Below are 15453 nucleotides of genomic sequence, written 5' to 3' on the forward strand. Positions count from 1 at the left end.
AAACCACCACCACCATTATAAGTGAGGAAAAGCAATTTAGTGGTACAGTTCTATCTGTTATTGGGAATTGGTGTGATAGAAGCTTGTGTCCCCTTGAGGAGTAGCCACTTAATGACAGAGTTAAGCCTTGAAACTTTCACTTCCCAGGGGTAAAAGTAGGGCCAGGCCTCCTTGAGATGGGTAGGTAATCGGGGCAAGTAAAAGAGCTCTTAGGATAGACAGTGTCATGAAAACGAACAGCTGTGTTTTTTGATTAAGGAGTGGAATCATGTAGAGTTGAGAAGGAGGGAAGGGAAGGATAGAACTGACAGAACAAAGCCCAGAAGACATTCAAACTAGAGTCTTAAATGTCCCTTAACTGGGAGCCATACACCAGGTCAGGCTCTGCTAGGACCCATCAAGACATTTAGACTCTTGGTTCCTCAGCTTCCTCTTCTGAGAAGCAGTGGAGTCGGACCAGAATATTTCCCAGGGTCTTCCTGCTCTCCGCATATGTGGGGTTTGATTTCTGAGCAGCACTTGACTCTAAGAAACAAAATCACTTTTATTATAATTTATAAGTTGTTAATAACACTCATCCTTTTAAGGTTGGAAGAGATGCAGCTATTCATGTCTGGGACACGCAGACTCTAAAATGTTTGTCACTGTTGAAAGGACAACATCAGAGAGGGGTGTGTGCCCTCGATTTCTCAGGTAAGCACCCGTTTGCCGCCAGAGTCACTGACAGATTGATGGGAAGCAGACCAGTATGCCAGTACCACATTTACTTTGGGTTTTTTGAATCCTTTTATTTGGTTTAGTCCTGCTTGTAAGGAGTGAGCCCTTTGTGTGTCAGCTGCCCAGTCTTAGACTGGAAATCGGGTATGTGAATATCTCACTAAAAACGTGGCCTGTAGACCACATCTCCTTTCCTCCTCTTCATTTCCTCTCTCCTGAGTCATTACCCAGAGCTCACCCTGTGTTCTGCATTTGCTTGAGAGATTTGAAATCCAGAGCAGCTGTTGCCACTGAAAGCTGTCGTTGCAAATGTCTGGCAGTGACTCAGAGCATCAATTTCATCTCTTTAAATAAATGGAAAGACAGCACTTGTGATTTAAAATATAAAGGACTAGAGGGAGGGCTGCAAATTCTCTGCAAAAGGCCACTTTACAACACTGGTGTTTTGAAAGTCAAATTTCATATTGAAAAAATAGAACTGATGTTTCCATCTGTTTAACTTAAAATTTGAACACAGTGATGTTAATATACTAACCGATAAATAAAATTTTCTTCAGAGTAAAGCCATTTCTTTATGCTGGAATTGAAAAATGGGGGTTAAAACACAAAAGGTGTAAATTTTACCTAGAAATTTTTAGTAGTCCCAATTGTACATATTAGATCTGTAGGGAAAATTTCTAACTTTATACAGAAAACTGATTCTGTAATTTCTTTTTTTATAAACTCCACTCAAATGTGTACAATATGTATAATATTGGTTGTTAAATTCCATTTTACAACTCCAGTCTCTCTCTTATATGCCTCCCTCTCTACTTTCCTCCCTCAAGCTGAACTTCCTCTCATCTGTGCCATGGTGGTTATGCTGGTCTCTTCCCATTCCCACTTCCTCCAGCTCATCCTGCCCCCTTCTGGAATCCTGTGGAAGTGCAGTAACATGTCGCTCCATGGACTCTGGCTGACTGACTCTAGGCTGAGCCCTTATTGAACTTTCACGGCCTTCCATGATCTGGCCTTGGTCTTCACTTGCAGTGTTTTCATCCACCAATCCAATCATGCTCCTTTACGTCTACCTATCTGGAGAGCCTACATGTACTCCTGCCCTTCTTTTTGCCTGTGTTCCATTTTCATGTGTCTTGTTTAAGTTTAACCATCCTTTAAGACCAAGCTGAAAGTTTTATACTCCAGCCTTCCAGGGAGAAATGCCCTGTCCCTCTGCACTGCTTAACCCATTTGTTGTTATTGCTCTTAGGGTACCTGTTAGAGTCCATGGGGTACTGTAGTTATTTGTGTTAGCATCTCCTATGGCCCTCTCAGAATGTAAACTATCTAGCCCATCTCTCTGTTCCCCACTGAGCATGTTATAGTGCTGTGTACACAGGGGCTACTCCAAAAATGCGAATGAATGAAGTTTTGCTTAATGAGCTCTGTCTTGCCTTTCACTACTGCTACTAGAACTTTACATGTAAACCATCTTTGGATGAAAATCACCTTGATTCTCTGACCAGTCACACAGTACAGATTTGTGGGGATATCATATGCACCTTCCCATATGCCCTAAACTACTATACACGTAGTTTATCCCAGGCCCCTCAGATCGTTGCCTAGGATAGAGAAACCAGATACTCTAAGAAGAGGCTGAGAAGCAGATTCTGTCCCTGCTTCTAATTCTATTTTAGGCAAATTAAGAAATGCTCAGATAAATATTTTCTGCATAAAAAGATATTTCTGTTTTAACAATACACTATTCACCAGATAACAGTCACTAGGGAAGAACCCATTTATGCAGCAAATGTGTTATTTTTGATTGTGAAAAATCACATTTTTTGTCTCAGAATTTAAATACCATGTTAATTTTATAAATGGCACCCAAAAAGCTAGGTGATAGTTTGAGAAAGCACTACAAGTAAGGACTATTGAGGAAGTGGGGAAGTGTCTATTGCGTTTGATCCATCACCTTGTATGGTTCCATGAAGATGAACTGTGGTTGGTTGATCTTGGTGGTTTCTGTGGCCCTTCTGAAGGTGTGAGCTGAGCCTCTTCAGTTTAATTTATATTCATAGTCGTACCTTGTGTTATGATACAGCTTTAGTCTTAAACAGACACCTGCACAGCTTTACATGTAATGAAGATCCAGAGAGTCTGATGGTATGGCTGAGGTCCAGAGCAGGGACCCAGGGCTCCTGGCTCAGTCCTGTAAAAAAATCACCAGGCCTGGGGCCACTGGGTGGCAGGAGCTGTGCCATCACTCTCCCTGCTCATCCTCCTGCCCCTTCCTGCCCCTGCCCCCCACCAGGGCTGGAGTGAACTTTTATCAGGAGAGTCACTCAGCGTGATCCCTTACTTCCTCACTCCCTCTAGCCAATGGTCAGGGTTCCAGCCCCCCGCACCCCCATTCTCCAGTGTAGATGTGTCATGGGCACAGTAGTGCATAGAGGCTGCCACATGGGATGACCCCTCACCTCTGGTGAAAGAGACCCCTATGCTAGAATTGCCTCGAACCAAACACTTGTGTGAACTGCAGCAGGAACAACTATACCTTTCCTTTTGGGTACTTACAGGAAACTGAGGAGTTTAAATCAACATGATGAGAGAGAAGTTTTACAGTTCCCAGTTCAACCATGTAAACAGGGTACCCACATTGGATATTATCTAGCCAGGGGCCTATCTGTGTGCCTCAGTGTACCCCCACACCCACCTATCTCTTAAAAGTCAGCCCATTTGGGGGGATGTTGTGGAGACCTACTGATGATAGAAATTCTCATGGAAATACAAAGCAGGCACATTGTATGACAACTAGACAACAGATAAGCCATTATCACTAGGAATTTGGATTAATCTATTCTTGCCCCTCTTCCGAAGCAAACAAAAAGAAGACATTTTTAATCAAAAACATTTCCAACAACATAACCCATACCTGTAAATTGTGTCAACAAGAAGGAATGAATTTATATTGTGTCACTTAACTGAGCAACTCTTTAACCTTGTGGATTTATTATCACCGTCTAGGGAAAATGGCAGAGAAGGCAATGGCACCCCACTCCAGTACTCTTGCCTGGAAAATCCCATGGATGGAGGAGCCTGGTGGGCTGCAGTCCATGGGGTTGCTGAGTCGGACTTTCACTTCTCACTTTCATGCATTGGAGAAGGAAATGGCACCCCACTCCAGTGTTCTTGCCTGGAGAATCCCAGGGACGGGGGAGCCTGGTGGGCTGCCGTCTATGGGGTCGCACAGAGTCTGACATGACTGAAGCGACTTAGCAGCAGCAGCAGCAGGGAAAATGGAGGTCTTTGTTTCTGTGCTTGCAGTCAGGAAAGTGCTTCCACATGAATGGAAAACCGATTAGAAAGAGAAAAGTTTAGCCACATACATATTTTCTACCCTAAATATCATCCTCATATTTTTAAAAACCTTCATTGCATAATAGTAATATCCACAAGGGCACATCTGAGATTGCTTGATTTCATTGTGCTTCAGATCCAAAAACCTATGCATTTTTTATGAGTCCTGAATATAGGACCAACTTGTAATTGCCTGAATAAAATATTTCTCTTTCTAATTTGCCCTTTGCTGTTGACATTAAGTGCCTCAGAATTATTTCTGGACTATGTCACAAAATATCCATAATTAATACATACTGTGACTAGAAAGGACATTTCCATATGTTTGAAAGTCAGAAACCCCAGCTAAATGGTCAAGGAACAATGGATTTTTCAAAGCTAAAGTCAAGCCTCTGTGAGGGGAAATAAAAACTGGGAAGAAATCCACTTCCCTGATGACTCAGACAGTAAAGAATCTACCTGCAATGTGGGAGACCTGGGTTCTGTCCCTGGACTGGGAAAATTCCCTGGAGGAGGGCATGGCAACCCACTCCAATATTCTTGCCGGGAGAATCCCCATGGACAGAGGAGCCTGTCGGGCTACCGTCAATGGGGTCACAAAGGAGCCTGTCGGGCTCCTCAATGGGGTCGCAAAGAGTCGGACATGACTGAGCAACTAAGCACAGCGCAGTTATATTTCAAAACTGTGTGATATGTAGAAATCCCCCACACAAAACTGTGTGATATGTAGAAATGCCCCCCCAATTCAAGAAAAAGTCACCATCCTAAAAGAAAAGGTATGTTTGTTGAGGCATCTCTGGATTTGTTCTGGGGCTTCATTGCTACTAGGTCACAAATTGGGGTAGAAAGGTGGTATAACTGAAGACAAGCTGATGGGGCCTCATAGAAGTTCTAATAAAAAGAAACAAAAAGCAAAAAAAAACTTACTCTAAGGCCTTTTTCAAAAGATGTAAAAAAATAAATAAAAGACAATCACTTAAAACGTGTGAACGTTTGCATTAAGAAGGACATCTAACATAGCTACCCAGGTTACAAAAGAAAACAAAATATAGGATTTACAAATGCAAAAAAAAAAGGGGGGGGGAGACACTGAATATCTGTGCAGTGTTTTTGATTTAAAATTTTATGTAACAGAACATTCCCTCCATACCATCCGTGGAGACATTCCATTTTTATCTCCTAATGTCACCAGTATCATCAAAATTCATTGAAAAACATCTCAGTATGAGGATCATGTTGGAAATGTGATGCAAGTACTATAAGTACGTCTTAAGGGCTTACAATCTAAAAAGGGAACGAGAACTCTTCAATCAAAATCACCAAATACAGAGACATGCTAAAATAGAAACATAGCCAGGCCACACCAAGAGATACTAGGAAAAGTCATGTTGGTTGTTCTGAACAAGAAGTCATCACCAGTCCCTTCTTCCAAATGCATGAAAAGAGACCAGGCACAGTTTAAATCCTGGTAACATTTAAGCATGAGGACATATTCATTATGATTTAGAAGACACATGTGTGTATAGTAGTCACTTCGTGGTGATTTAGGCCTTTAGCAAAGTGTTAATGTCTTCACCTAATACTATAGTCTAGGAGCTTGAAATAGTTTATGTAACTTCCAAATCCTTGCCTCATACTTAGAAGCAGTAGAGGATTGGGAGTGATTTGGTTTGTTAAGCCAGGCTCTTCTTTTTGTTACTTTCCTTTTTCCTCTAGAAAAGGAGCAGACTGCTGTTCCTAGTTGGTTGGGGGATGGTCTCTGGATCAAGTAAGGTCACTCAGGGGTTGGACACGAGTTAACCAGCATTCGAGGAGGGTTACTAGCTATAGCAAATATGAATACAGAAGACCCAGTTAAATTTGAATTTTAGACAAGCAATGCATAATTTCTTCATATAAGTATTCTCATGCAATATATTCATGCAATATAATATTGTAAGGGACATACTTGTACTAAGAAATTATCCATTGCTTATATGAAATCCCAGTTTGACTAGGGCTCCTTTATATTTCCTGGCTACCCTAATTTGACATCTACCCCAGGGCTATCTTTGAAAATACCAGTTGAAATCCTGAGTGGGCTGTGTGAGAAGCCCACTCACATACTCATTTCTTTACCCTGTTAATAATGGTTCCCTGTTGTCAGAGAAGACACCCCACTAAACTGAGGCTTGGTAAACTTGGCCACCATCTCCAGCCTACTCCAAGCTGGGGAGGAGCTGCTGACCCAAGACGTTTCTCCTGTAAATCTAGCTCTGTGAAGGTGGCAGCAAAGGAAAGATTTATTCACTGTACCTTTTCTTTGGTCTTGAAATGAAAAAGCGAATTAACTATTTTGATTTCAAATTCAATTATGTCTCTTATATATTTTTTTTATTTGACAAACAGCCTGTCCAAATCATTGATAGTATTATAAATAATATTTAATACCAAGAGAAAATGTTCATCATATAACAAGTGGAAAAAAATAGTATGTTCACTATAATCCTGGTTTTGTTTTTTCAAAGCACATTTATGTAGGGAAACTTATTGATAAGATATGCATCAAATGTAGGCCTAGAAATTTGGAAAATTCTTAAATCTCCTTTGTATTTTCTCAATGTCCTACAGCAAACATATTACATTTGAAATAGGGAAAGTAAGAAGTTAAGACTTTTTAAATTATAAAGTCATTTTTTTGAAGGAATTTTCCAAGTTAAATTTAGTTTCTATAATGCTCTTATCTTGGAGGGTTAAATAGAACCAGTTTTTTAGAGCTCAGAATAGACTAAGAGTCACAAAGTTAAATGACTCTTCCAGTAAATGTCATGAGCTTTATCTGACACAAAATAGACAAGGTTTGGGGGACTTACTTGAGAAGCTCCCCTTAGCCCTGTGTCTGAGACTGGAGTGTTGGATCAGCAATTCAGTTCAGCATCTACTTATTATATATTGAGAAGCTCTGCTATTAGTACTTACGCATTTCATTTAGTGAGATTCCTTTAGTGTATTCTTCTTCTAAGGTCAATTTCTTGTTCCTCTTTACAGTATATAAAATGTTTTGGTTTTTCATTGAAGAAATGAGTCATTTGACATTTATGTTGTTTTCATACAGCTGATGGAAAATGTCTGGTGTCGGTTGGTTTAGACGATTTTCACAGTATTGTGTTTTGGGACTGGAAAAAGGGAGAAAAGATAGCTACCACCAGGTAAGAAGCTGCCCGGGTCTTACAACATCCTGCCGATGATCACACTTCAGTAAATGTTAATAGTTTGCCTTCTCTGGTAAGATTTCATCTTCAAACTCAGATGAAGTTCATATCTTAACACCTAAATGAAAACATATTGTAATAGTTCATGGTGACAGACCTGACTTAGAGGAATTGATGTTTATTTCAGGGAATTGAAGAATTCTGAAATCCTTTCCAGAGAGTTATCCACCACTTTGCTTTTAGTAGTCTATGCATTGTCTGTATCAGAGCTTTTTACCAGCAGTAGAAAAGCCACTTTTCTCAGCCTGTGCCTTGGCCCTTGTTTTTCAACTGTCTTAGCATCTGGTGAAGGAGCGTCAATGTCACTGAAGTCAGCAGCATTTGTCATGAAGCTGTGGCATGCGGGAAAGGAGGCCCATCGTGTACATCTGCCACTCGCTTTCAAAGCAGGCAGATTGTTTCACTAATCTCCCTGTCTTATAAATAGACTTTCCAAGACCTACTGCCGTTTACAGACCACCTGTCCTCCCACACCCCAGCCTCCCTCCCTGCTGAATCAGCCCTAAGTCTGAACATTGCTTTCCATTCCTGCTTGCTTTGGGCTTAGCTGTTTGCCTGGCCATGGTCAGAGGTCAAAATAGTTGGCAACTAAGGATGATTTGTTGTCCAAGACATATTATCGGTATATCTCTCTATTGGTTTTTCCCTGTATAAACCAACTTCCTTTTTACCTTGCACCATAAAATCATTTTAAATTGGTGGCTTTGAACTCCAGTATTCACTTTTTAAATTGATGTTTCCCTCTACAATATTAAATAGGGGGAAAGAGGGGTTTTCACAATTTGATTTGATGAATGAAGATCTATAAATTGCTGGAGAGTCAGAGGAGGAGCAGATGGAGTCTTGAGGACTCCAGCTGACCATCTTAGGATAAAAAAGGGAGCTTTTCTGATGACTGCTATTGAGATGGAATTCTTGGCAGCAAATGGCAGCTCATAAATCTGCCTACCCAAGCGGTTTTTCTTTTCATCTCTCTAGTATTCCTCATGGTTTTATCACTCACTGCTGATACTCAGATTTAGCTTCTAATCAGAACTTTGCTTTCCTCTTAGATTAATATACTATATTTTACTTTAATATTTCTGCTAACTACCATTTGTATCATAGTTCATTTCAGGTAAAGCACATGTCTACATTTCAAAAGCCCCAGGAACTCAATTTCCCTACTAGAACACCCTCTGCAAATCTGATTGGCTTACTTGTATGCCAGAAACAGTAATAAAAGTGGAAGAAAGAAATATTAATATTTTAGAAGTATATATTTGATATGTTTGTTAGTGTTACTACTATTTAATTACCACAAAGCAACTTATCATTATGTTAATAATGCCATTTATTTTTGGAATTGCTCCAAAGCCACATGTCACATTCCCTGAAGAGGACACCTGCAGAATTACCCACAGAGAACAATTTCACAGATGTAACATTCATCCAGTGCTCTTTCCAGGAAGGTGTGTCAAAGATTGTTAAAGTTCTTTGGTTGAATACTAGATTTTTAAGCAATAAATAATATTTATACAATGTTAAAACAATCATGGATATTTATGTAAATAAGTAACCAAACAAAAAAAATTAAAATTCTACTTATGGCCTGAGGATTAGACTGCTTAAAGATACAAACTTTAAACACAGTTTAAACCATGAAAGAAGTGACAAAGAAAAAGGAGTAATACTTCACTGACGGGACCTTACTGACTCCCGGGAGTCATCGTAGCTCCTCCAAGGGTCTCATTTACTCTCAGAGGATGGCTAACTCAGTGATATCCTTCACTCTGCTCTTCTGTGTCTCAGTCATTGCCACCATCACCTAGCCAGGCTCAACAGCAGACCTGCATCCCGCAGGTTGTGGGTTCTGGCAGGCAATATTCCACAGTAGTGCCCATGACCCAGGATATGAGATTCCCCATGAGAGGAGGGGCATAGCTCATGGCTGAGACGGTATCACCTGTGGTGCTGCCTGCTGCCTGAGGCTTACGTATTGCCCCCCCTCCAAATAGCCACCCGTCAGTTGTCAGTGTGTTTAAGTGAACCTACGTTTTCATCCACTCATAGAAATCAGGCAGGTTCAGATATAGCCCATAAAGATCTTATTACAGATTTTGATGAGACTTGAACCAATCTCCTTGCACACTTTTTTGTTGATCTTTGTTAATTTTCATGAATGACTTCAGTCACCTCCATTACAAATGAATTGTTTAGTCTCTCTTTCTTTTTCAAGGTTGGTTTACAAGTAACCCATTTAACAACCAAGAGCAGTCTCTTATGGGCAGTAATGAAATAGCCTGATACCAGTGTCTCTCGGGACACAACAAAAAGACAATTGATCAGGCACTTCCATGTCCCTTTTTTTGGATTTCTATCACACCAGTAACAAGACCAGGGACAATGACTTTTATTAACAAACTTCATCTCAGAAGTTTAAACAGTGGGGACCTTAGGCAAAAGGTACAAGTTATCATGGTGTGCATAACAAGAATACTTCAACATTGAAAAGTACTTGTGTTTTTACTTTTAGGGACAAAACACAGGGCCATGTGGAGATGTAAATGTACTTTCAGAGTATGCACTACTGTTTTAACTCTGCTGCTTGATCTAGTTTAAGTCCCTACCCTTACATACATTTAGTGAATGTGATCAAGTCTCCTGAATATGAAAGTGACACCTTTCCTTTTTTTAAGATATGGATCTCTTTTTTAAAATAACATTTATTAATTGTCTTCTGTTTTCAAAATAATACATGATTATAGAAAAGTTAGCACAGAAAATCTCCAAGAAGAAAATGATTCATAATTCTACTACCCAGACATAGCTATGGCTAACATTTTTAGCCTGTATTCTTGGATACATATTCTGTGGGTATTTTTATCTGTTTTATTCATATACGGAATATTATACATATTGCTCTGTAACTTGCTTTTTTTCCCCACTCACCAATATATCATCTCCCTTTCTTCTTCTCATTGTTCCCTGGCTTATTCTTTGTTATTCTGTATTATAAGCTATTTTCAATCTTGGGCTGAGACATAAATCAAATATTCAGTCTTCCAGTTGTGGGTTACCTTTGCATATGGCCCTACCTGGTAAATTACCTTTGACACAGGCATAGGGACTTGCCCTGTATTAGGGCAGCAGTACTGACTCTCCTACATTCTTATTCCATCAGTTGTAGGACATGAAACTCTTTCTGTTTTGTTTTTCTTATACACACACACACACACAGAGTTGTAGGCAACTTCCATACAAATTTAACACATGTCTAAAGGAAAAAAATGACAGAGGTAATTCAGTGAGTGTTCTTTATTTAGGTGTTGACATTGACATGCCATCATCAGTCAGTTTAGAATTTTAGCCACAAGAGAAACAACACTGGGGTTTTTATGACATCAAGAAATTAGATGAAAACTAAAATGTGCAGATATGCAGATGACACCACCTTTATGGCGGAAAGTGAAGAAGAACTGAAGAGCCTTTTGATGAAAGTGAAAGCAGAGAGTGAAAAAGCTGGCTACAAACTCAACATTCAAAAAACGAAGAGCATGGCATCCAGTCTCATCACTTCATGGCAAATAGATGGGGAAACAATGGAAACAGTGACAGACTTTATTTTCTTGGGCTCCAGAATCACTGCAGATGGTGACTGCAGCCATGAAATTAAAAGACGCTTGCTCCTTGGAAGAAAAGCTATAACCAACCTAGACAGCATATTAAAAACCAGAGATATTACTTTGCCGACAAAGGTCTATCTAGTCAAAGCTAAGGTTTTTCCAGTAGTCATATATGGATGTGAGAACTGGACTATAAAGAAAGCTGAGTGCCAAAGAATTGATGCTTTTGAACTGTGGTGTTGGAGGAGATTCTTGAGAGTCCCTTGGACTGCAAGGAGATCAAACCAGTCCATCCTAAAGGAAATCAGTCCTGAATATTCATTGGAAGGACTGATGTTGAAGCTGAAACTCCAGTACTTGGCCACCTGATGCAAAGAGCTGACTCGTTGGAAAAGACCCTGATGCTGGGAAAGATTGAAGGCAGGAGGAGAAGGGGACAACAGAGGATGAGATGGTTGGATGGCATCACTGACTCGATGGACTTGAGTTTGAGCAAGCTCTGGGAGTTGGTGATGGACAGGGAAGCCTGGCATGCTTCAGTGCATGGGGTCACAAAGAGTTGAATATGACTGAGCAATTGAACTGAACTGAAAATGTGCTCTCCAAAAAGATTTTCCCAACTGTTTAATTGTTTGCCATTGTATAGACACGAGCAAGCAAAGCAATGGTCTTTTATATGTAGGGGATATAATTTGTAATATCTGTGATATCTGTGATATCTCACTTTTCATTTTGGTTTTCTCTAGCATCTTCTCTCTAAAGTTTATGTTAATAATTTATACATTCTTTGTATCAATGTCTATTTAGATATTTTGTCCATTTTTAATTGGGTTATTTGCCTTTTAATTATTGAGTTGTAATTTTTTCTAAAAATATATCCTGGATATCAGATCAGATCAGATCAGTCGCTCAGTCGTGTCCGACTCTTTGCAACCCCATGAATCGCAGCACACCAGGCCTCCCTGTCCATCACCAACTCCCGGAGTTCACTCAGACTCACGTCCATTGAGTCAGTGATGCCATCCAGCCATCTCATCCTCTGTCGTCCCCTTCTCCTCCTGCCCCAGTCCTTCCCAGCATCAGAGTCTTTTCCAATGAATCAACTCTTCACATGAGGTGGCCAAAGTACTGGAGTTTCAGCTTTAGCATCATTCCCTCCAAAGGATATCAGTCCCTTATCAAATATATGATTTGCAGATATTTTCTCCTAAGTTCAGTTTTTCAGTCAAGAGCATGAGCACATCTAATCCGTACTTCATGATTGACTCTATCAGAAGCAGCATAATCAGTGGCATGCCAGAGGGCAGGGGCAGTGGGAGCAGTACCTGCCAGGTACAAGCAGTAGTGCTTGTGATATCTGTAGGAATTTTTTTAAGAATAATAAAACCAACTAAAAGTAAGTCTGTTTTATTATTCTCCTGAGCCAGCAATTCTAAACAGTGACAGGGATGGAATTCCTCTTTCTCAGGGCAGATCACCATTCCAGTCTACCCCATGGTACGCCACTGCCCCCATATGTCTGGTTCTCCAACTCTTAGTAATACTCAGCTCTATTGTGGTTTCTAGTAGTATCAGCCTCATCCTCCCATTAGAAAGCTTCCTATCAATGTGTTATCTAATGGTTGGACCTCCGTTTACAACTCTGGGCTAAATTGATTATTTAATTAAGGGTTGAAGATGATAATTTTCTAATTCTATTATTCATTCTTCATACTAGCTAGAATTCTTCTATAAAGAAGCGTTTCCCCCCATGAACCACTTGGTTTCTCTGAAATACACTTCACACAGGAAGTAGTCCTGTAAATATTAGGGTTATTTGTCTGTTGTCTCTAGCTTACAGGTATTTCACTTAGTTTGTCATTTGTCTTTTGAGTTTGCTATGATGTTTTTCATCATGCAAAGGCTTTTATTTTTATGTGGTCAAATTTAGCAATATTGACTGCTTCAAGATTTTGAGACTAAGAAAAGTGTTCCCTGTCCTCAGGTTCAAAGGAAATCACTCATGATTTCTTCTAATCTGCCATCACTCCATCGTTACATTTAGATCTCTAAATCATTTGGAATTTATCCCAGTGTCTATTTCAAGACACAGATTCAATTTTATCCTTTCTCCTTAGAGCTATCAAGGTATTCCAAATACCATTTTTCTTTTCCCTTTTATATAGACTTTATTTTTCAAAGCTGCTGCTGCTGCTGCTGCTAAGTCGCTTCAGTCGTGTCGGATTCTGTGCGACCCCATAGACGGCAGCCCACCAGGCTCCCCCGTCCCTGGGATTCTCCAGGCAGGAACACTGGAGTGGGTTGCCATTTCCTTCTACAGTGCATGAAAGTGGAAAGTGAAAGTGAAGTCGCTCAGTCGTGTATGACTCTTAGCGACCCCATGGACTGCAGCCTACCAGGCTCCTCTGCCTGTGGGATTTTCCAGCCAAGAGTACTGGAGTGGGGTGCCATTGCCTTAAATCAGGTTTAAGTTAATAGAAAAATTGTACAGATAATAGAGTTCCCGTATGTCCACTATTCCAGCCTCCTTCAAATCCACACCTGGCACCAGAGTGGTACATTTGTTATAACAGATGAAGCTACATTGACACATCATTGTCACCCAAAGTCCACAGTCCACATTAGGGTTCACTCTTGGTGTTGCACATTCTGTGAGTCTTGACACATGTGTGATGACTTGTGTCTGCCATTATAGTATCATGCAGAATAGTTTCACTTCCCTAAAAATCCTCTGTGCTCTGGCTGTTCATCCCTTGCTCCTCTCTATCCTAGAAACCATTCATTTTTTTAACTGTCTCCCTAGTTTTGCCTTTTCCAGAAAATCAGTTAGTTGGAATCATATAACATATAGCCTTTTCAGATTGGCTTCTTTCACTTAGTAGTATCCATTTAAAGTTCCCCCATGTCCCTTCATGGTTTGATAGCTCGTTTCTTTTTATTTTATTTTATTTTTTTAATTTAAATTTATTTATTTTAATTGGAGGCTAATTACTTTACAATATTGTATTGGTTTTGCCTACATACATCAACATGAATCCACCACACGTGTTCCCCATCCTGAACCCCCCTCCCTCCTCCCTCCCCATACCATCCCTCTGGGTCATGCCAGTGCACCAGCCCAAACATCCTGTATCCTGCATCAAACCTGGACTGGTGATTAGTTTCTTATATGATATTATATACATTTCAATGCCATTCTCCCAAATCATCCCACCCTCTCCCTCTCCCACAGAGTCCAAAAGACTGTTCTATATATCTGTGTCTCTTTTGCTGTCTCACATACAGGGTTATTGTTACCATCTTTCTAAATTCCATATATATGTGTTAGTATACTGTATTGGTGTTTTTCTTTCTGGCTTACTTCACTCTGTATAATAGGCTCCAGTTTCATCCACCTCATTAGAACTGATTCAAATGTATTCTTTTTAATGGCTGAGTAATACTCCATTGTGTATATGTACCACAGCCTTCTTATCCATTTGTCTGCTGATGGACATCTAGGTTGCTTCCATGTCCTGGCTATTATAAACAGTGCTGCGATGAACATTGGGGTACACATGTCTCTTTCAATTCTGGTTTCCTCAGTGTGTATGCCCAGCATTTCTTTTTAGCAATGAATAATACTCTGTTCTCTGAATGTGCCACAGTTTTTTTATCCATTCACCTGAAGAACATCTTGGTTGCTTCCAAGTTTTGGCAGTTATGTTTAAAGCTGCCATAAGCATCCATGTGCAGGTTTTTGTGTGGACATAAGTTTCCAACTCCTTTGGATAAATACTAAGGAACATGATTGCTGAATCTTATGGTAAGAATATGTTTCGTCTTGTAAGAAACTACCAAAATATCTTCCAAAGTAACTGTACCATTTTGCATTCCCACCAACAATGATTGAGAATTCCTGTTACTCCACATCCTTGCCAGCATTTAGTAACATACACCATTTATTTTAAGTATTCATTTCAGCCCGCCCCCCACATTGATTTGAGACCTGTCTTTAGTATGTGCTACATTTTAATATTCCTTTGGGTCTCTTTCTAGATTTTCTATTTTACCGTTAGCTTGTCAGTCACTTGTGCACCAATACCACACAGTTTTAATCATGGAGGTTTTATAAGTTATTTTAATACCTAGGAGAGCTACTCTTCCCATTTAGCTTTTCTTTTTCAGAGTTTTCTTGGCCATACTGTTGTTTTATTCTTCCATAAGAACTTTAAAATCAGGATGTCTAGCTCCAAATTAAAGACCAGACACTCTTATCTGAAAAGAGCAATAGAATATGAAAAGAGGACTAGCAAATGCTCTTATCTTTTGGAATCAGGTTGAATTCATAAACAAAGCTAGAATTAACATCTTTATGATTGAGTTTTCCAGCTCAAGAACATGGAATGTTTTTCTATATATATTACCGATATGGGTGGCTTTTCCCCTTGTTGTTATACTCATTTATATGTTAGTGCACAGTTCTTATTAAACGTATGCCTTGATATTTTTATTGTTGTTTTAAATATAGTCCTTTCTTCCAATGTATTTTTCAACTGGAT

At 39.8% G+C, this 15453-nt stretch overlaps 1 protein-coding gene across 5 annotated transcripts in view; it reads left to right on the forward strand.

Moving 5' to 3' along the window:
- EML6 (EMAP like 6) overlaps positions 1 to 15453 on the forward strand; it is a 287468-nt gene that overhangs the window by 189695 nt on the left and 82320 nt on the right. For all 5 annotated transcript variants that reach the window (XR_001501286.3, XM_059891241.1, XM_059891240.1 and 2 more), the window contains 2 exons: positions 588 to 693; positions 7151 to 7244. Coding sequence is in view for 4 of the 5 variants with exons in the window: in XM_059891241.1 (XP_059747224.1) it covers positions 588 to 693; positions 7151 to 7244 (200 nt within the window). In the remaining variant the exon portion in view is untranslated. The remainder of the gene's footprint in view (positions 1 to 587; positions 694 to 7150; positions 7245 to 15453) is intronic.

The sequence above is a fragment of the Bos taurus genome, chromosome 11, assembly GCF_002263795.3.
Source record: "Bos taurus isolate L1 Dominette 01449 registration number 42190680 breed Hereford chromosome 11, ARS-UCD2.0, whole genome shotgun sequence".
NCBI lineage: Eukaryota > Metazoa > Chordata > Mammalia > Artiodactyla > Bovidae > Bos > Bos taurus.